At 43.6% G+C, this 23,534-nt stretch overlaps 1 protein-coding gene across 2 annotated transcripts in view; it reads left to right on the forward strand.

The window, feature by feature from the left end:
• Positions 1 to 23,534, forward strand: part of fkbp10a (FKBP prolyl isomerase 10a) — a 273,156-nt gene that overhangs the window by 70,940 nt on the left and 178,682 nt on the right. For both annotated transcript variants that reach the window (XM_079829365.1, XM_079829366.1), the window contains one exon: positions 14,835 to 14,980. In XM_079829365.1, coding sequence (XP_079685491.1) covers positions 14,835 to 14,980 — 146 coding nt within the window. The remainder of the gene's footprint in view (positions 1 to 14,834; positions 14,981 to 23,534) is intronic.

Consider the following 23,534-nt stretch of genomic DNA (forward strand, 5'->3'; position numbering starts at 1 on the left):
TAAAACGTCTTATCAGTTTTGTTTCCAGGGTAACCGAGGATCCTTCTCTGTTGTGTTGGGGGAAGGTCTGTTACTAAGCACAAAGTATTTAAAACATATTTGTTAAATGTAACAGGCAATTATGTTTCTGATTTGTCTCAGTCACTACATAATCCCCCCTTTCGATAGTTGTTGCCCATCCTATGGACAACAGCGAGCGATATCAGAGTGGCAGAAAGATCAGACACACCCCAGCAGTGTTGGGCTCTGATTGTTTGTGTCCCCTGGAGTGATGGTCGTTCCACGGCAGATAAGGCGGACAGTAGCCAAGTTCAGGTCTCTGACCTTGTGCAGCAGGTGTCGGGGCAGCAGGTGCCCTGACAGTGCGTCACCTGTCATCCTGAAGTCTGTTTGTGTGGCACAGGTGTCTGCTCATGGTTTCAGGAAGTGGTTAGGGGTCTGTGTGGCCTGAAGAGGGTTTTAGACTGACCTAGTGCTGGTGGTAGGAGGGCTGCCGGTGGTTGTTAGCCTCTCAGTCACGAGAAGTCTGAAGGATTGGAGTTCTGCTCTGCTCTTGTGGCAGTGCTGATGTGAGCTTGTCTGAGCTTTGTGGGCAAGGAGTTGGAATCTTTCCTTTGCAGTACTCCTCTGGTGAGTCCTGTTCAGGCAGCTATTCTGCTGGTGTCAGCAGCTCCTGTAACTCTGAAATAGTCGTGTCCAGCTGTCCTTGTGCAGCCTCCGCTTGACACCTGTGTGAAGGGTTTGGCGGAGGACGTTGTCGTCGACAGCTGTGGGTCGTCCTGTGGTGTGCCCAGGTTGGGCGCACTGTCTTCCATGGCTTCGCCCTGTGGCTTGTCTGGTGCCTTGGCGGTTGCCCTAGCGACAGTTCTGCACAGGTCCTGTGCTTGCCCTGTCCAGCTGCTCTCATGGTTCAGAAGCCGTCTGAGCCATTTCAAGTCTCTGTTTCTGGTTTGAGCCTCAGTCTCTAGCTGGTCGGTGAGGCTTTGAGCATGTGTCTGCTCCTTAATGGTCTCTGTGATCTGCTGTGTGAGGTTGTTTTTTAACCTTCTGTTTCAGATCCATGAGGTGGAAGCTAAGGAGGTGATACCCTTGATCACCTGTCTCGCTGCAACTCTGGCTCGGGTCATGTATTGTTAGTCCTCTTCTCTCATTGTCCTGTTGCGTTGGCTCTGGTGCTGTAGGATTTCCACAGCCATGGGTGGAAATATGTTCCTCACAATTGCCAGTCAGTCCTTTAAGTCCTTTAAGAGGATGGGCTGAGCATCTGCAACACTTTGGCACACTTGTTGTTGAGAGTAGGGTGAGGGACCAAAGCATGACCCTAAAGAGTTCAAAGCTAAAGGTTCAATGGGTCAACAAGTGATAAAGCATGCAGCTTGATGTTTCTGTCATAGCTTGCTATGGAAATGTGTCTGCTATAATTACCATCTTATCTGTGGGTGTTAGGATGCTAAGATTGAGTGGTTCTGAGGGTGTTTCTGAAAGGTGTAAGCCGAGATTTAATAAATGACTTAAGATGGTTCTTATGCACAACGTAGTTTTGAGAAGTTAGAGGGCAGAGTTGGAGCTCTCAGTGTTGATGCCTACCCATATGCGAGACAAACGTTCACAAACGTCCCGTTAATCAGTAGCATCAACACACACCTGAATCGCTGATGTCGATGAATATCGGGCCAAATATGGGTTCTTCCATGCCCTCTCGATCTCTGTAAGAAGACCAGGAAGGAATGGAAGGCTCACCTGAGACGATGATTTATGGCCGGGGAGAAATCGATCGTCCAATCTATCACGATCGATCTCTCCTCTAACGCGCCAACATGGAAGCTGCAGCCTGCCTGCAGCGCGTTCCATAACATTCATCAGCTCAGCATACACGGTCATGGTGGCTGAGAAGATTCAGGATTTATTTACCACTATCACCACCAGAATACACCCTCTCGCGATGATCTGCGAGCTCCATTTGAGAAAACCCATGATGCGCGTCAGCGCTCAGAATCGGCATGAGCGGGACCGCCAGACCCAGATTCCAAACCCTCTTCCCTAAAGAAGAGAGCCAGACGAGAGCGGAGTGATCTCAGATTGAAAAGCGCTCACATTTACAGCCAAAAAACTCCATATGAACTGACTGTGTATACTCTTGATCCCAGGCAGTAAACACACAGCTCGTGTGCATCAAATATTGAATTTGTATTACCTTAACTCAAAGTACTTCAGACAGAACAGTCCCTGAAGACGAAAAGATGAATGTGTGTTTGCAAGGCGCCCTTATATACTTCCGGGTTGCACATTGATGACATCTTGGGCTGTCGCCGGTCAATAGGATTACCGTGATTCAATAGTGATTTCAGACACCTGTCACGCTGTGATGTTATATCCCATAGTGTCGTTCCGATGCAATGCGAGTTCCCTTTTCGAAAGAGAACTAAAAATATCCGGCATGTATGAAATGCGCTATACACATAAACTTGACGCACCTTAAGTTTAATAACGAGCACAAACTGTGTTAAATAGAGTTTAAAGTAAAATGTATCTGTCCTACAGCACTGTTTTCTACTTTACCACAGTAAATGATTAAACTCCTAATTAAAAGCAAACAAAAGGAAGAAACGTTTATAATCCCCTGTGAGTCAAGTCAACTTTATTTATATAGCGCTTTTAACAATGTAGATTGTTTCAAAGCAGCTTTACAGTGTTAAACAGGAAAATAATGCAGCATAATTTTATTCAGCTGTATAGCCATTCTGGAAAAAACGCTGATGTCATCATCCATCCATCCATCCATCTTCTTCCGCTTATCCGGGGCCGGGTCGCGGGGGCAGCAGTCTAAGCAGAGATGCCCAGACTTCCCTCTCCCTAGACACTTCCTCTTGCTCTTCCGGGGGGACACCGAGGCGTTCCAAGGCCAGCCGGGAGACATAGTCCCTCCAGCGTGTCCTTGGTCTTCCCCGGGGCCTCCTCCCGGTTGGACATGCCCGAAACACCTTCCCGGGAAGGCGTTCAGGAGGCATCCGGAACAGATGCCCGAGCCACCTCAGCTGTCCCCTCTCGATGTGGAGGAGCAGCGGCTCTACTCCGAGTTCCTCCCGAGTGACTGAGCTTCTCACCCTATCTCTAAGGGAGCGCCCAGCCACCCTGCGGAGAAAGCTCATTTCGGCCGCCTGTATCCGGGATCTTGTCCTTTCGGTCATGACCCAAAGCTCATGACCATAGGTGAGAGTAGGAACGTAGATTGACCGGTAAATCGAGAGCTTCGCCTTACGGCTTAGGTCTTTCTTCACCACGACAGACCGGTACATCGACCGCATTACTGCAGAAGCTGCACCGATCCGTCTGTCAATCTCCCGTTCCATCCTCCCCTCACTCGTGAACAAGACCCCTAGATACTTGAACTCCTCCACTTGAGGCAGGAACTCTCCACCAACCTGAAGTGGGCAAGCCACCCTTTTCCGACTGAGGACCATGGCCTCGGATTTGGAGGTGCTGATCCCCATCCCAGCCGCTTCACACTCGGCTGCAAACCGTCCCAGTGCATGCTGAAGGTCCTGGTTAGAAGGGGCCAACACGACAACGTCATCCGCAAAGAGCAGAGACGAAACCGTGTGGTCCCCAAACCTGACACCCTCCGGCCCTTGGCTGCGCCTAGAAATTCTGTCCATAAAAATTATGAACAGAACCGGCGACAAAGGGCAGCCCTGCCGGAGTCCAACATGCACCGGGAACAAGTCTGACTTACTGCCGGCAATGCGGACCAAACTCCTGCTTCGGTCATACAGGGACTGGACAGCCCTCAGCAAAGGACCCCGGACCCCATATTCCCCCAGCACCCTCCACAGGACGCCACGAGGGACACAGTCGAATGCCTTCTCCAAATCCACAAAACAAATGTGGACTGGTTGGGCAAACTCCCATGAACCCTCCAGCACCCTGTAGAGGGTATAGAGCTGGTCCAGTGTTCCACGACCAGAACGAAAACCACACTGTTCCTCCTGAATCCGAGGTTCAACTATCGGCCGAATTCTCCTCTCCAGTACCCTGGCATAGACTTTCCCGGGGAGGCTGAGAAGTGTGATCCCCCTATAGTTGGAACACACCCTCCGGTCCCCCTTTTTAAAAAGAGGAACCACCACCCTGGTCTGCCATCCCAGAGGCACTGTCCCCGACCACCATGCGATGCTGCAGAGGCGTGTCAGCCAAGACAGCCCCACAACATCCAGAGACTTGAGGTACTCAGGGCGGATCTCATCCACCCCCGGTGCCTTGCCACCGAGGAGTTTCTTGACCACCTCGGTGACTTCAGCTTGGGTGATGGACGAGTCCTCCTCTGAGCCCCCAGCCTCTGCTTCCTCAATGGAAGACGTGACGGCGGGATTGAGGAGATCCTCGAAGTATTCCTTCCACCGTCCGACAACATCCCCAGTTGAGGTCAACAGCCGCCCATCGCCACTGTAAACAGCGTTGGTAGGGCACTGCTTCCCCCTCCTGAGGCACCGGACAGTTTGCCAGAATCTCTTCGAGGCCAGCCGATAGTCCTTTTCCATGGCCTCACCGAACTCCTCCCAGGCCCGAGTTTTTGCCTCCACAACCACCCGGGCTGCAGTTCGTTTAGCCTGCCGGTACCTGACAGCTGCCTCAGGAGTCCCACAAGCCAGCCAGGCCCGATAGGACTCCTTCTTCAGCTTGACGGCATCCCTTACTTCCGGTGTCCACCACCGGGTTCGGGGATTGCCGCCTCGACAGGCACCGGAGACCTTGTGTCCACAGCTCCGAGCAGCCGCTTTGACAATGGAGGTGGAGAACATGGTCCACTCGGACTCAATATCTCCAGCCTCCCTCGGGATCCGGTCGAAGCTCTGCCGGAGGCAGGAGTTGAAGATCTCTCTGACAGGAGACTCGGCCAAACGTTCCCAGCAGACCCTCACAGTACGTTTGGGTCTACCGAGTCTATCCAGCTTCCTCCCCCGCCATCGGATCCAACTCACCACCAGGTGGTGATCATTTGACAGCTCCGCCCCTCTCTTCACCCGAGTGTCCAAGACATACGGCCGCAGGTCAGATGAAACGACCACGAAGTCGATCATTGACCTACGACCTAGGGTGTCCTGGTGCCATGTGCACTGATGGACACCCTTATGCTTGAACATGGTGTTCGTTATGGACAAACTGTAACTAGCACAGAAGTCCAATAACTGAACACCACTCGGGTTCAGATCAGGGGGGCCGTTCCTCCCAATCACGCCCCTCCAGGTTTCACTATCATTGCCCACGTGGGCGTTGAAGTCCCCCAGTAGAACGACGGAGTCCCCAGTCGGAGCACTCTCCAGCACCCCTCCCAGGGACACCAAGAAGGTCGGGTACTCTGCACTGCTGTTTGGCCCGTAGGCACACACAACAGTGAGAGACCTATACCCGAGCCGAAGCCGCAGGGAAACGACCCTCTCGTTCACCGGGGTAAACTCCAACACATGGCGGCAGAGCTGGGGGGCTATAAGCAAACCCACACCAGCCCGCCGCCTCTCACCATGGGCAACTCCAGAGTGGTGAAGAGTCCATCCCCTCTCGAGAAGTGTGGTTCCAGAGCCCAAGCCGTGCGTGGAGGTGATTCCGACTATCTCTAGTCGGAACCTCTCAACCTCACGCACAAGCTCAGGCTCTTTCCCCGCCAGCGAGGTGACATTCCTTGTCCCAAGAGCCAGTTTCCGTGTCCAGGGATCGGGTCGTCTAGGCCCCCGCCTTCGACTGCTGCCCGATTCGCTTTGCACCGGCCCCTTACGGTCCCTCCCGTGAGTGGTGGGCCCACGGGAAGGTGTCCCCACGTCGCTCCTTTGGGCTGAGCCCGGCCGGACCCCGTGGGGGAAGGCCCGGCCACCAGGCGCTCGTATACGAGCCCCAACACCAGGCCTGGCTCCAGGGTGGGGCCCCGGCTGCGCCATACCGGGCGACGTCACGGTCCTCCATTTTTTTGGCATCATAAGGGTTTTTGAACTGCTCTTAGTCTGACCCGTCACCTAGGACCTGTTTGCCTTGGGAGACCCTACCAGGGGCATATAGCCCCGGACAACGTAGCTCCTAGGGTCATTCGGGTACTCAAACCCCTCCACCACGTTAAGGTGGCAGTTCATGGAGGAGCTGATGTCATCAGTTCATTTCAATTATCATACAGTGACAGTGTGGGCTTTAGATCAATAATTAGATCAGTAATTTAGTTTAAATGGTTAATTTAGTTTATTAATTAGATTTATTTCGATGTTTAGTTGAAAAATTTAGTGTCCCCAACTGAGCACGCCAAGCCAGAGGCAACAGTGGCAAGGAAACCAAAACCCCATTAGGTGACCTAATGGAGAAAAATAAACCTTGGGAGAAACCAGGCTCAGTCGGGGTGCCAGTTCTCCTCTGGCCAATTAACAAACAGCGTATTATTAGGGCCCAAGCCCTGAAAGGGCGCAGAGCCCTATTGTTCTTCCTCAGATTATTCTTTGTTTTTTTTTTTTTTTTTTTTTGTTTTTTTTTTTCGACTTCTCGGGTACTTTTGGGGCACTTAACATGCTCGAAAACTCTTGAAACTTCGCACGGGCGTCGGAATGCGCGGCCATCAGAGCCGGGCTGAAGCTGGTACCCGGGCGTGGCAGGGGGGCTCGACAGCGCCCCCTTAAGTGGGGTCTGAAAACTTGGTCCATATATCAAACACACTTGCACGTACATGTATGAAACTCGGTACACATATAGATCTCATCAGGCCGAACAACTTTCGTGCTCTAAGTTATGCGTCAGCCCTACAGGAAGTGAGCTATTATGGGTTGTTCGGAAAACATATGCTCTGGAATTTAATATACTCCTCCGAGGCCATTGTTTCGATCATCGCCAAACTCGGTCAGCATGAAGAGAACATATCCAGGATGCTAAATTGCGAGCGGATTTTTGATATCTCAAATGGTTTGGCCGTGGCGAAGCAACGAATTTATGGCGAGAAAAGGGAAACAGGAAGTGTGTTATAACGTCAGCAAACATTGACTGATTTGGATGAAACTTCAGCTGTGTGTTCGTTGTAAGAGGCCGATCACATGGATATGACTTTTGTGAGTCAAAGTTATAGCGCCACCAACTGGCAGCAGGAAGTGTGTCACTTTCAAAAATGCTTTGAATCACCATCTTATTTTCACCCCATTTACTTCAAACTTCATCAGTATAATGTGAAAACATGACAGACAGAGACGTATGAAATGGATTCCTGAAATTTCAAATACTGTTGCCATGGCAACGTGTCAAAGTTTAATAATCTTTTGGCTGTTTTGAGGCTCTTAGCATGCTTGAAATTGCTTGAAACTGCTTGAAACTCAACACACACATCAGAGATGTCAGTCAGTACACATTGGTAAAGCATCAGAAATGGGCGGGGATGAGGGCCTCTCTAGCGCCACCTTTTGACAAAAGTGGGGGGGTTAGTTTTATCTTCAGTCACCAAACTCGGTACATATATTGTTCTCTTCGAGCCGGACAACTTTCTAATTTACAGTCATTAGCTCCGACCAACAGGAAGTCAGATATTTTGGTTTTAAGGTGAATTTTTGGTTAAATCGGGGTCTGAGTTTTTACGTTCTCCTCGTAGGCGATTTATTCAATCTCCACCAAACTCGGTCAACATGAAACAAAGATACGGAAGATGCTAAAATGTGAACGGATTTTGGATATCTCAAACGGTGTTGCCATGGCGAGGGATTAAATAAGGACAAAAAAGGGGAACAGAAATTGTCTCATATCTTGTAAAATCATATTTTGATTTCAATTAAATTAAGATTGTATGTTTGGCAATTGAACTTAGATTAATTTTAAATGACTATACTATTTTTCAGATGAATATATATATATATTTTATAAATATTTATTTGTATAATGTATTGCGCCTGTGTGTGCCCTCCCCTCAATGAACACAAGATGGCAGCATTGTGTTAGTTTTGAAACAGGATAAAAAAAAAAACATTCCATCTCTTCAGGGATTTGTGTGTGTGTGTGTGTGTGTGTGTGTGTGTGTGTGTGTGTGTGTGTGTGTGTGTGTGTGTGTGTGTGTGTGTGTGTGTGTGTGTGTGTGTGTGTGTGTGTGTGTGTGTGTGTGTGTGTGTGTGTGTGTGTGTGTGTGTGTGTGTGTGTGTGGACTGGTAATCCCTGATGTTGGGTGCTGCCCCTTTAAGGACGTTGTTCCGGTGAGCCCAAGTGATGTGATCGTGCAGGAAGAAGTGCAGGGAAAAACAAACTGAACTTAGAGAACTGAGTGAGAAAGCCATGTTGATCTCAAATGAAGATTTGAACATTTAATAATTCAAGCTAAAACTATTATCTTACATTATATTCCCAGCGTGGTGAGTAGTGTTATGTTGTTTAAGTGTTGTGATGGTTTGTGTATCACTATGAAGATCGCTATTTGCGATTAGCGCCTAAACGCCTATATGTTATATATTTGTTTTGTTTTAGACATTTACAGTTTGTATTGCCTGTAAAATATGTTGCATTTAGTTAAACAAAGTTTAATGCTTAGTACACAAAGCTGATGTTACAATGTTTTAGAAACGTATTTGGTGATGTGAACATTACTAGATAATAATTGTGAATTGTTTTGTGTTTGCAGTTTGACCACACACGCACACACATAAATGTGCACAAATACTCAACTAAAGTACCACCAAACTCGGTCAACATGAAACGGAATGACTATACTATACTTTTTTAAGACCTTCTCAAAATATTTAAAGACCTCATCGGCGATGAGAACTACTGTTGAGCAATAAAATAAAAATATATAATCATAAGCTATAACAAAAATATATATTAAATTAGGTGAGTGGATAGTTAAAAAAATTTGCAATTACAAAAAGTAATTCTTGAAAAAACATCTCTGGACTAATTTTATAAAATCTAAAAATGTTAATGAAAAGGTACAAATTACTTTGTGTTCTTATTAAATACATTTATAAAAAAAACAATTTATCTTTAATTTATACATGAATGTAAATAATTATATGGGCCTACACAAATAATATAACATTTCAAGATTTATAGTTTATTGTAAACGTAATGTGCAGCTCTGTAAAGGGGCAACAAATATATGATAGATACGTGAGAACAAGATTTTTTTTAATCATCTTTAAGTGCACAAAACTATGAAAATATATGAAAGCGTGGCACAATGCGCTTATGCGCATCCCGGGTGCAGAATGATGCGCTTAAAGCAACATGGAGTCAGAGGGCGCAGTGCACCGCGAGTGCACATTAAAAAGTTCACGGCATAAAGAGACGATGAGCGTTGAGCGCACAAATCCTAGTCTACTATGTATATCGGTCGGTTTCTTCACAGTTTTAAATTCCGGTTATTGTGCGTGTGATGCCTTGTGTTGTCACCCGGGTAGGGAGCACAACATCGTTCAGAAACCGCTAGATAAACTCCAGGAAGATAAATTATTTTATCTGCATATCAAGTATTATAACGGGAATATATCATCTTGGAGTGAGCTTTACCGAGCAGCTGACTGACTGTAACCAAACACGACGCGCAGTTTGAATGCTGAACGGAGAATGATGGACAGCTACAGCGGAGGAAAGACATTCAGCTATGGAATGGCTTTAGATGACTTTGTACTAGCAAATCATAAAATACTAATAATGATTGCTGAAAGATCATGTGACAATATATATTTCTGATGATTATTTAATTACCACGACATGCCTAATCTGAGCAAGTGACTGCCTGTCTTGAGTTTTGTCGACAGACGGAGGTGGCACGAAATGTCACGGAGGCGGCCGCTATGCAGGAAAAACCATAGAAAAACCCTGCGGTCATTGTTTAAACTCATCCTACTCCAACCAGGAGTCCGCAAATTTACATTTCCCCATTTCGGAGTCTGTTTCGCAACGTGTGGAGGGCGACACATCACCTAACTGCGCATTTCGCAAAATACGTGACATCACCCATAGACGGTGTGCGCGCCCGAGCTGATCTCACTGACATATCACTATTCAGACAGGACTAGTTTTTGTAAATTATATTTGAGTTACAATTCTCATCACCCAACATCTGTGATTTCAAATATATTCAAAATAATGTTTTCAGAGATTGAAGTAAAAAAAAACTTTCTCCCACCATTTAGATTTTATTTCTTTTTGTTGTTAAAATCTTGTGAATCTTGTTCAATGTGCAGATTGCCTCTCTCTCAGTCCTTCCCCTCCCCCCTCACTCTCAGGCTCACCCTGGGTGTGTGTGTGTGTGGAGTCTCTCTCTCACCCTGTGAGTTTGAGTGTGTGCCTTTCTCTCTTGATGATGATAATTTACCCCTTTCATATCATAGACTATCACAAATAACTATCACTTGTGAATAAGTAAAAAAAGAACTATACAAATACCTTGAATTAAATACTGGCCTTCTGGACTTATAACATTTTGAGCAGGAAAAGATAACTTTTCACATATTTGAAAGAGATCTATTTCATCCCATGACATTAAAAATCATCTACATTTAAATGACATCATGGGTGTGGCTTGTGGTGATAGTGGCACCAGCTGCTGCGGTAAATGTGACATATTCGAGCGATTTAAAAAAATTATCCTGTTTAAATGCATATTGCCTGCCGTGCACAGTTATGCTGATGCCACCGGCGTGGCGGTGCCACCGGCTTGGGCCCGTCATCGCTGCTCGCAGCTTTAATTATTATTATTATTATTATTATTATTCTGGCAGCTTTACAGCTCAGAGGTCATAATAGATCAGAATATTCGAGGGACCGGGGGCAACATGCTGGAGACGGGTTTATTGAGGATGATGTTGATAAAATAATTATTAAAGTGCAATATTCGAATGATCGGAGGCAACACGCTGGAGACGGGTTTATTGAGGATGACATATCGATTTAAGTATTATTTAATTGTAATATTCGAACAATCGGAGTCAACATGCCGTGTCGATGAGGCAGTTTCAGGAGGAGTCTAATCACGGTCTCTGCAGACACTTCGGGGTCCTGTGTTGGTCTTCTCTGGGCGCAGGTCCACCATCTGAACTGGATACGGCCCGGATCCAGCTGACTGCAGTAAACCTCGGGATAAAACAGAGACTATCATTAGCGTAGATGCCATTCTTCTGATGATGTAACGAGTACATCAGGTGTTATGGGAAGTGTTCCCGGTTCCGGCTGACCTAGTTAATGCAGCCTAACAATCATTTAATTGAAAAAGTGTTTTATGTGTATGCCACAGTAAAGAGATGGGTTTTTAGTCTAGATTTAAACTGACAGACTGTGTCTGCTTCCCGAACAATGTTAGGAAGACTGTTCCAGAGTTTCGGAGCTAAATAGGAAAAGGATCGACCGCCTGCAGTTGATTTGGATATTCTCGGTATTATCAACTGGCCAGAACTTTGAGACCGTAGTAGACGTGATGGAGTATAATATGTTAAGAGCTCGCTCAAGTATTGGGGAGCTAAACCATTTAGTGCTTTGTAAGTAATAAGCAAGATTTTAAAATGTATGCGATGTTTAATAGGCAGCCAGTGCAGTGTTGACAGAACTGGGCTAATATGGTCATACTTCCTGGTTCTAGTAAGAACTCGAGCTGCTGCATTTTGGACCAGCTGGAGTTTATTTATTAAGCGAGGAGGGCAACCACCCAGTGGAGCATTACAATAATCTAGCCTTGAGGTCATGAACGCATGAACTAACTGTTCAGAATTTTGCATTGAGAGCATGTGCCGTAATTTAGATATATTTTTAAGATGGTAGAAAGCAGTTTTACAGATGCTAGAAACGTGGCTTTCAAACGAAAGATGGTATCAAAGAGCACACCCAGGTTCCTCACTGACGACGAGGACTTGACAGAGCAGCCATCAAGTGTTAGACAGTATTCTAGGTTACTACTTGTGGAGCTTTTTTGTCCAATAATAAAAAATGCATTTTTTTCTGAATTGAGTTGCAGGAAATTACCGGTCATCCAATGTTTTATATCAGCTATGCATTCCGTTAATCTTGTGAATTGGTAAGTTTCTTCAGGGCGTGAAGAAATATAGAGCTGAGTATCGTCAGCATAACAATGAAAACTAACACCATGTTTCCTAATGATATCTCCCAGTGGTAGCATGTACAGGGTGAAGAGTAGCGGTCCTAGCACTGAGCCTTGTGGTACTCCATACTGAACTTGCGATCGGTGTGACATCTCTTCATTTACTGCTACAAACTAATAACGGTCGCATAGGTATGATTTAAACCATGATAAAGCAATTCCACTAATACCTACATAATTTTCGAGTCTATTCAAAAGAATGTTGTGGTCGATAGTATCAAATGCAGCGCTAAGATCGAGTAACACTAATAGAGAGATACAGCCACGATCGGATGATAAGAGTAAATCATTTGTAACTCTGATGAGAGCAGTCTCAGTGCTATGAAACGGTCTAAATCTTTATTATTAAATTATTAAAAAGTGGTTTAATAATAGCTAACTTAAAAGTTTTCGGTACATACCCTAATGACAAAGATGAATTAATGATATTAAGAAGAGGATCTATGACCTCTGGTAGCATCTCTTTTAATGGCCTAGTCGGTATAGGGTCGAGCATACATGTTGTTGATTTTGATGATTTAACGAGTTTAGCCAATTCTTCTTCTCCTATAGCAGTGAATGAGTGTAATTTTTCCTCAGTGACACTACAATGCTCTGTCTGATGTGATACTGTAGTAGACGGCTGCATGGTTAAAATTTTTGTCCTAATATTATCAGTCTTATATGTGAAGAAGTTCATAAAGTCATTACTGCTGTGCTGTTTACAATCATCAGAAGTTGAAGCTTTATTTTTGGTTAATTTAGCCACTGTATCGAATAAATACCTTGGGTTGTGTTTGTTTTCTTCCAAGAGAGTTGAGAAATAAGCAGATCTAGCAGTTTTTACGGCCTTTCTGTATGTGATCATGTGCTCTTTCCACGAATTACGAAATACCTCTAATTTTGTTTTCTTCCAGCTGCGCTCCATTTTTCTGGCTGCTGTTTTAAGGGCCCGGGTGTGCTCGTTGTACCACGGCGTTGGACTTTTTTCTTTAATCTTCTTTAAGCGCAGAGGAGCAACTGTGTCTAAAGTACTGGAAAAGAGAGAGTCAATAGTTTCTGTTGCAACATCGAGTTCTTCTATACTATCTGGGATGCTGAGGAGATGATACTGATGAGGAAGATTATTTAAAAAGCAATCTTTAGTAGCGGCAGTGATTGTCCTGCCATTTTTGAAGCGAGGGGGGCGGCTTTGCAACCTTAGCTAAATTAAGTATACATGATACTTAAGTAATGATAAGTAATGATCTGAGATGTCATCGCTCTGCTGCAGAATTTCAACGGTATCAACATTTATTCCATGTGACAATATTAGGTCTAAAGTATGATTATGGCGATGAGTGGCTCCTGACACGTGTTGCCTAACTCCAATAGAGTTTAGTGTGTCTTAAAGTGAGCTGCACGCTCACACAAGACAAACAATACAGTAGTGTCAGGGCTCTGACAAAAAAACAAGAGTAAGCTAGACCTAAATGACAGAACCCTGACACTTATTCACTTTTTTCTCACGATTTCTCAATAGATTTCATAAAACAATAGAATATAATAGCAAAGTTCTAATAGAGGCTCATTGTAACACAGTGTTCAAACGCACCCCAACTGCGCAACTGGGATTTAAGCCCTACTAGTGTCTTCTGCTGGTTAGAGCAGCTTTAAAGAATGATCTAAACTGTTAAATAACAGGTATAAGATTAAAATAATATCAGATTTGTCTTATTTTAAATAAACGCAAAAAACAGAGATGAAAAATAATCTTAAGTAAGAAATTTGCTTTTGCTATGGTTAAATAATTGTTCAGTGATATATTTCAAAGATTTTTTTTTAATTTTGGCGCTATTCTTTCTCTAAATAATGTTGATATGGCAACTAGTAAATACACTAAGTTTCATCATCCTGACATGTGTGGAAAATTTTAAACCATGTGTGTTACAACTAACCCCGCGTTGTGCCCCGCTCTCCCCTATTCATAATAGTCCTACAGGCTATCGCATATGTCATAATATGAATGAGACTAAAACAAAAAAATCTTAAAAACTGACACACATTTATCGATAACAATGCAGAAATTCAAACTTGGCAGGATGATTTTTCTTAATTTATCTTGCGCATTTGTTTCCTCAATCTTGCATGCTCCGTGTTTGTTGTGGCAGCGCACATGGAATCGGAGACAGCCTCCGATTCTAAAGTAACACAGGACGCTCCCGTTCGCGCTGCAGAATCGGCACCCCATTCGGAGGCTGTGTGGGGCCAATTCACGTCCATCCAGTGGGCCGGCCCCTTCGAAGCACTGAGCAAGCCCTCCTGTCTGGGCACAGTGAGCGTCCCTGTTCGACTCTCATCTGATGCCATGAGTAACATTTCTAACGAATACCATCAGCCCCCTGTCGGATCATTGTGCGAGCCCTCTCGGTCAAGCGGCCAAGCACTATCCTACGAGCGTCATACCCACAGCCTCTCAAGCCACTATTCTTTAGGGGCGTTTTAGACTAACCTTACTCCGGCTGCTGTTCTGTATTGTTGCTATCTGTTTTTTCGACTTCAGGGTTTATTTGTTGAAACCATACAAACTTCTTCAATTTCTATAATGTTTTTATTAAAAAGTGTACAACAATTTTTTTTAAACAAATTCCACTATGCCACTTGTTTTGATATTTTAATAAATTATGTCTACTGTACGTGAATATCTGTAGTATTATAATATGTATATAATTATGATTATTCATATATTGTGTCTCTTGTTTTTGTCTGTAAATTCTTATCACAGCCATCTTCAAAACTCAACATACGACACATATGTGGGAGAGGGTAGTCTCATCAAAGGCATGGAGGAAGGCATTCTTGGCATGTGTGTTGGGGAGAGGCGATCAATTATTATCCCACCATTTCTGGCTTATGATGACAAAGGATATGGTAAAATTATTGCTTTCATGATATACACTGCTCAAAAAAAAATGGAACACTTAAATCACACATTGAATCTCAATTAATGAAATATTCCATTTTAAAATCTTTATATAGCCTACACATTCTATAATTTGTTCATTCTATAACAAAATTATGTGACAACAGTCAATAGAAACCAAAATCATCAACACACTTGAGGGCTGGATTCAAAGTCATGAACTTGCATGAAATTCATAGTGTGTATGGCCCCCACGTGTATGCACTCACAACAACGTCTGGGCATGCTCCTGATGAGATGACGGATATTATCCTCTGCCGTCAGCTTTTTTGGGAATTATTAAGGGAGTGCACTTTGAGCTCATTCTGCCATGCCAAACCATGCATGCACCTCGCTTTTATACAGTGACACATTGCTGCCACATACATATTTTTTTTCACTCAGTTATGTCGTAATAACGTGATATTATGTTGTTTTAACAACATCATTTCTAATAAGGACATGTTGTATAGTGATGTGTACAAAATATGCCTTTATCCACAAAAGAGAATTTATAGGTTATCCGCTAACTTACTTTTATTTCACATAACCTGCTTTCTGGAATACCCCCCAGGTGTGTGTCACGGTTCTGTTTTTTTGGACTTTCAGTTTGTGTTTTGATTTCATTCCTGTGTTCCTTTGTTCATTTTCCCACCAATCCTTTGTTCCCATGGTTACCCTCATTAGTTCATTTGTCCCAGCTGTGTCTAGTTAATTATCTTGTTTCTGTTCACTACTTAAGTTGCACCCTCACCTTCAGTCTTTGTCTAATCACTGTTATGTTACCCGTTATGTTGGAGTGGTTCCCTGCCTTTCTGTTTGTTCCTGAGTATTATGTAAGGGATAATCCACGGCTAGCCATGCATTAAAGGATTTTAATACACGACGTAGAGGCGAAGAACCACCCGTCTTCTAGGTCATGCATTAAAATCCTTTAATGCATGGCTAGCCATGGATTATCCCGCTTATACCTTGGTTAAACGGTTTTACTGCACACCTTCCAGCCAATCAGAATCGAGTATTTAAACAGACCAAGGTATAATAAAGTTTAAGTTTGTATTTTGATCGTCTGAGTCTTCAGCCTGTTCCTGTTAGTGATGGGCAGACAGAGGCTTCGTGAAGCACTGAAACAGTTGAAGCAAATGTGTTGTAGGCCTATTGTGTCGACGCTTTGAAACAATCCAACACCCGTCTCTATAGCGACACCTAGTGGTCACTTGCATGTGTTGTTCTGAAATAACCTTGACAATGATCCTTCTGTCTTACAAGTACATGATCTTGGTTTTGTAACCTGTAGCCTCCTCATTGTGAATAACTTTCTTTCCAAAATCAAATGACATCTGCGTCCGGGTTCTGTCTCGGGGATGAGAGGTAATTTTCAACTTCACCTTTGGTGTCTCCAGCAATGCGTTGCTGCACGCTGAAGTAGGACCCGAACAGGCGAGCTCTTTTTGGTTCAGGCTCGGGATTAGGGTCAGCGGCGGGTGGTGTGTCGTTCTCGGATGTCCCAGGACCGTTAATTTCCTCTGCTTCTTTTATGAGGAGTTCACAGATCTCCCCGAGTTTGTTGCATACAGACTCATCTCGGATTATCCATTCTGTCTTGAAACGGGGATCTAACACTGATGCTAAAATGAGATGTTTATCAGTATAGTATATTCCATAGCGAGTTGACACGTTGTTTGCCAGTGTTTCTGCAAAAGCAGCGATGCCCATTGGAAGTGCAGCGTGAGTGTCATCGGTGAGCAGGGATTTTATTTCTGTGACGGCAGGGAGGATCATCCCCAGGTTCCTCAGCTCCTTCTGCATTTTGTCTGTGAGGTCTGCCAGAGGTGTCAGCACACTGACAAGGTGCATCAGCTGGCGTACTTGATTCAGGGTGATGTTAGCAACATTAGACTTGAGTTTGTTTTGCCATAACGGGTCTTTTTGGAACAACCGGATGACCGACTGAATCATCCGAAGCTGGCTGCTCCATCGAGTGGCGCAGGCATTTGTGGGGCGGACCCCTAATTGGTCTGTTTCCTCTGTGTTCAGGGTGCTCTTGCGTACACTTTTCACCAGCTTGCCGACTTTCACTAACAGCCTATTAATGTTGTCGTGCTTGTTAACGGCATCTTTGATCGCTATCTGAAGCATGTGAATGGGGCATCTCAGATGTAAATTTGACACAGTAAAGTACTGATTTATCATAGTTTCAACATTAGTTGTTATCACTTCCACACTGACTTGCGAGGGCACCGGTGGTTCCTCATCCTCCTCTTCGTGTTTAGCGCTGCTGCTGGCATCCGCGGTCACTTCACCCTCCGCCTCCTCTTCAGTGCCAGGGAGGAGGTTAAACGCCTTGATCATGTTGCTGTAACTGTCAGTAACGACACGAATCACACGTCGTTGCACGTTCCAATATTTCAGTACACTTTCATACTTTTGATAAATACGATCTGCGGTGTGGTGCCCTTGTATGTGCTCACAGCCCAACAAAACCGTGTGCCCCCGGAACATCCCATCAATGAAACTGGCCACGATGCCAAGGAAGCTGTGCCCTCTTCTACTGGTCCAAATGTCCGCTGACAGAACGAGCCCATCACCATTTTGCAGTAGGTCTTGCAGTTTGGCTTCCATCTCTTCCAGAGCATGTGGCATGAGCGTGTCGCGTACGGTATTGTAGCATGGAGGTGTGTAGCCCGGTTGAGCTGCGCTGGCGAAAAGTTGCATCCCTTCACGTTCTCCTTTACTCAGCGGTTCATAGTCCATGTAAATCATTTTAAAAAATGCTACATCCAGCTCTCTTTTTCTCTCCCTTGTTATGGTTGGGCCTTTGCATGCTGTGAAGAAACTTTTGAATTCCTCAACAGTTTTCTCCTGTTGCTGCTGTTCCTCCTCTCGCTCTATCAAATACAAATTCACGGACGACATAAATTAAATAAAACTAACCATTAGGCCTACTTGAATGACAAAACAAATCTGTTTGAATATTACGCTATATTTAATTTACACTTTGTTACAAGTTCAATTTGCTAACCTTTTGCTTTTGCATTCCGTGCGTGTTCACGTAGCACACTTTCATGCTTTCGGGAGATGGTGCTTTTTAGATTCCAAAAGGAATCTTTACTTACTGAAACGATGTCTCCACATTCGTTTTCTTGTACCCCATTATCACTGTTAGTTCGTTTTTTAATAGTACACCTGTACTATTTCTCGTTTTCTTTTTTGAAGTACATTTTGAACTCCATTATGAGCCGTAATGTGAGCCGAGGTTTGAATGAAAATAGTCTGTTGATGACAGTGCAAGACAGATCGATTCTGGGTCAGGCTTGACTGAGCATGCTTCAGACTCGTGGTGTGAGCGGAGCGAAATTGGAGCGGGAAACCAACGCTCTGTCCTTTTAAAAATGCCGCTCTGCGCTCTGTCCAAAACCCGCCCGCTCGCTCGTGCTCCACTCCGCTCACATGCTCTGTGTGTTACTAATGGTTTTCTTTGAGACTGTGGTCCCAGCTCTCTTCAGGTCATTGACCAGATCCGGCAGTGTAGTTCTGGCCTGATCCCTCACCTTCCTAATGATCATTGATGCCCCACGAGGTGAGATCTTGCATGGTACCCCAGACCGAGGGAGATTGACCGTCATCTTGACCGTCATCTTGAACTTCTTCCATTTTCTAATAATTGCGCCAACAGTTGTTGCTGCTTGCCTATTTTCCTATAGCCCATCCCAGCCTTGTGCAGGTCTACAATTTTATCCCTGATGTCTTTACACAGCTCTCTGGTCTTAGCCATTGTGGAGAGGTTGGAGTCTGTTTGATTGAGTGTGTGGATCGGTGTCTTTTATACAGGTAACAAGTTCAAACAGGTGCAGTTAATACAGGTAATGAGTGGAGAACTGGAGGACTTCTTAAAGAAAAACTAACAGGTCTGAAAGAGCCGGATTTCTTACTGGTTGGTAGGTGATCAAATACTTATGTCATGCAATAAAATGCAAATTAATTATTTAAAAATCATACAATATGATTTTCTGGATTTTGAGATAGAAATTTTTTAGATTATGTCTCTTACAGTGGAAGAGTACCTATGATAAAAATTACAGACCTCTACATGCTTTGTAAGTAGGAAAACGTCTCAGGTTACGTATGTAACCGCTGTTCCCTGAGAACAGGGAACGAGACACTGTGTCCTAGAAAGCTACGGGGGAACGCCTCAGCGTGACAGGTGTCTGAAACTACTATGGAAAAACGGCAATCCTATTGACCGGCGACAGCCCATGATGTCATCAAAGTGCGACCAGGAAGTATATAAGGGAGCCTTGCAACCATGACATGCACCTTATCGTCTGAAGGGACTGTTTGGTAGGCAGGCCCCGAGGCATGGCAACGAGATGCAGTGTCTCGTTCCCTGTTCTCAGGGAACAGAGGTTACGTACGTAACCTGAGACGTTCCCTTTCGAAAGGGAACTCGTACTGCGTCCTAGAACACTACGGGGAATGATATACCCACACCGCCATGCTGAGGGGAGTCCATGCCCACTGGCAGTGACAAATGTCAGAACAAGCAAATACAAAAGAACCACTCACCCTCCGGTCACACTGGGCTGTCAGTGACAGCATTGCCTACGGTCATAGTCCAAGATATAAGCCTTAAGAGGAACCTTAATGCGTTCGTATGAGGTCCTACCCCGGCTGCTCTAGGGCCTGGGACCAACCACTTCAACAGAAGGGGTCCTTTTAAGGGAATGTGGCTAGGCGACCCGAGGGAGCCCCAGCCAAATCGCTACTTGGGGAACATATTCACCCGAATGCCACCAGGGAGGCCTGACCTGGTGCCCTTTATCTTGGACACTTCGGTTTGGCCAACCCTGTCTGTTCAGAAACAGAGCCTCCGGACACGGCCTCGGTGACGCATCCAGACTGAGCAACTGAAACACTGGCAGTCCTTCTCAGACCGAATCGCAGAGACGGGTATCCCAGAGAGCAATACTCAGCATAGCGCTTTACAACCCTTGCTAGCGAGGTTGTGTTTCGATAGTAGTTTCAGACACCTGTCACGCTGAGGCGTTCCCCCGTAGCGTTCTAGAACGCAGTACAAGTTCCCTTTCGAAAGGGAACCTGCAAAATCGGCAGTGAATCAAATACTTGTTCTCCCCACTGTATTTTAAATGGTCACCTGGGTCGGGTCACAATCTATTACTTCAGGTCCCGGGTCTGTTTAACATTGTGTGTAATAATTGATGCATTGAGGAATAATCCTGGAATAATTAACCTCATGAAAAGCTGTTCATTTCTAAGAGCAACGGATTCAGCCACTGATTGTAAAGGTAGGCTAAGTTTATTATGTTAGCATCTGTGAATATTAAATGCAAAAAGACTGTTTAAATATGAATCCTGCTGCAACATAAAATGTCACAGTCGCAAGACTGTTTAGACAAGATTTATTTGGCCTGTTTTGGACAGATTATGACATGAACAGCACATAATAAAGGATGCATCATTTGATGCGCAATATATCAAAAGACATGGAGTTTGTCAGAAATGATTTTGGAGTTTTGTTTAGTAGAAAAACCTTTATTTAAAGTGAATTTCGTTTTGTATAAATTTTATCTTAATTTGAATCAGTGTTTTTAACATATTTGCTTCTTATTTAATAAGAATCAAATCTAGCAGACAATAGCCTTGGTGCTGGCACGATCATGCATTGCATGCATGTCTCATAAATTAACCGAAACTCAAAATGATATTTGAGTATTGTGTATATCTGATCGTTTACAAAATCAAATGATTCAGAAAACGTTTGCCATTAAAATGACTGGGAAAAAGGAGTCCCAATCAACCTGAATTCATCCTATACTCGTTGAAATCATAATGGCATTGCATTATGTTGTTTTAAATCCCAAATATTTTACTTATAATATTCATCATTATAATTATTCAGTTATTTGTGTTTTCCTGAATACTGAATTGTGTTCAGTGTCACAATATTAGTTTTTTTAGCATGAGACTTCTTTCAAAAAAAATTAAAAGTACACTGCAAAAAATGCTCTTCTTATTATTTTTTTCTTGTTTCTAGTCTAAATATCTAAACATTCTTAAATCAAGATGCATTTACTAGATAAGTAAAATTACACAAGATATTTTTTCTTGTTTTGATGAAAATAAAGTGTATAATAAATAAAGAAAATAAAATGAAGTGAGTTTTTGCTTAAAACAAGCTAAATTATATGCCAATGGGGTAAGAAAAATGATCTTGTTTCTGATTGAATTCTTGTTTCTGTCCCAAACAGAAATAAGATTATTTTTCTTACCCCATTGGCAGATAATTTTGCTTGTTTTAAGCAAAAACTCACTTCATTTTGATTTTCCCTCCAGAAAATGTTACTTATTTAGTAAATTAATCTTGATTTAAGAATTTTTTGATATTTGGAGTGGAAAGAAGAAAAATACTAAATAAGAAGAGCATTTTTTGCAGTGTAGTCAAATCTTTTGATAATTTAAAATATAATAGGCCTTTGTTGACTACATTCTAAATAAACTACAACAAAATATATTTCCTTTGTCCTGTTGCTCTCTCAGTCACATACCTGAAGCTCATTTATTTTGCGGGTCTTTTGTCTCTCAGGTGTGATACCCAGAATTATTAATTGTCGTTCACACCTCCTTGCATATGGCCTTTGTAAAGAAAAATTGTCTTACAAAATGTAAATTAATATATTGTTTTATTTGAATGAGTAGGCTCAATGATTCTCACATCAGTTTGAAGCAAAAACTCTAGGCAACAACATCCATTAGTCAAACGTCTTGTGGACACAAAAGAAAAAAAAAAGAAACAAATGTGCAATCTCTCTCTCTATAATGTACTCATATTTAAATAATATATTTCAAATCAGCAATACAATCTCAGGTGAACTGTTACATAAATGTTTTCTATGACGCTCAAATTGCGTAAAAAAAGCTAATATTTCAGGTTGCTCCAGCTGCACTTGCAAGTGCAGTCTCAAGCATGTCATGTTTCTATGGCAACCCGAGCTTCCGTAGTGACTGTAATGACTTTAAAAAATAATATGAATGAACCGTCTTGTTTAATCTTAAAGTTTTGGTGGTCAGACTCGGCTCACAGAGATTATAGCAAATAAATAATGCTAACGTCAGCAGCTATGGCACCGAATGAGCAATCGTTATTAGTTAAAAAGGGCAAACAGTCAAAGTTATTATGCAAGTTGTCATGAATAGCGCTTCACCGGTTCATCCTCCGGACCGCCGGAGGGAGCCATCACCGGAATATTGATTCACGATCAGTCGGACTCCATTTCCCATAGGCCCTCGTTCCTGGGACTGATCACACGCACACCTGCACTGCATCACACACACACTATTTAAGACACACACACACGCCACATATTTGCGAAGTCTTGATTTACTACGGTTGTCATTTCTAAGCGTTTTCTGTGGACTGATACTTTGTTGTTACCCGGACTGTTTGTTATCTGAGATCCTCTGCCGCCTTCCCTGAACCTTGCCTGTACACTGGTCTGTGATTGTTAGCCGCCTGCCTTGATCCTTGCCTGTGACCCGACTCTGATTCCCGCCGCCAGCCTCGATCCTTGCCTGTCCCTGTTTACGGTATTGCTCTATCCCTGTCTGTACTTCTGCTATCTTTAATAAAACTGCAAATGGATCCACTTCCCGTTGACCCTTCATTACACAAGTTAACTCGAGTCGAAATGCAAATCTGCAAAGTCACATTTGTCATCCGTCACGTGACATAAAGTGGACTTTTACAGCTGAAATGATGAGTGAATTAAGCATGCTTGGAGTAACAAGAGAGGAATAACATGGATATAACTTTTTTCCTGGCAAGGATTGTAATGCATCACAATCAGGTACAAGAAAGGGAGACGACGGCTTTAGGTAGGTTAGACAAAAAGTTATATTTTTTCGCAACTTGTTTATTAACTTGTTAATAGCAGTTTATTGTGGAATATGATTGGTCCAGGTCCAGGTTGGTTCCGGGTACTACACTTTTGTCCAGCTTTTGAAATAATGGACAGATCCGGGTCGGTTACATGTAGCACATTACGGGTCTTTGGACGAATTTTTGGACCCATGTAGACCTCTAATTTGAAGAATAAGTTACATAATTATTCATGTCATATCTCCATATAGTTAGATGAAGACTGAAACTGCTCGCCAGGAGTTGCTGTGTTTCAAAGCATCAGTGAAGCGCACTCCTGTGTGATGTTCTTTTCAGCCTCCTGGGCTTTGGCAGGATTTCCAAAAGCCACATTTTTTAACCTTGGGTCCAGCAGTGTAGAAAGTGATGCATTAATGCAAGTAAAATGCATTAAAGAGCACCTATCATGGCATTTAAAATGTTCCAAATATTGTTTTAGAAGTCCCCAACAACAGTTTTGCATGCATGCAATGACAAAAAAAGACTTAAATTTTCTTATAATATGCATTTATTTTTACCTGTTTTGACAGCGATTCTCAAATGATTCCTTTAGTGATTCACTTTTCAAAACCCCGCCTTTACGTGAT

This window comes from Gobio gobio, assembly GCF_949357685.1.
Source record: "Gobio gobio genome assembly, chromosome: 11".
Lineage (NCBI taxonomy): Eukaryota > Metazoa > Chordata > Actinopteri > Cypriniformes > Gobionidae > Gobio > Gobio gobio.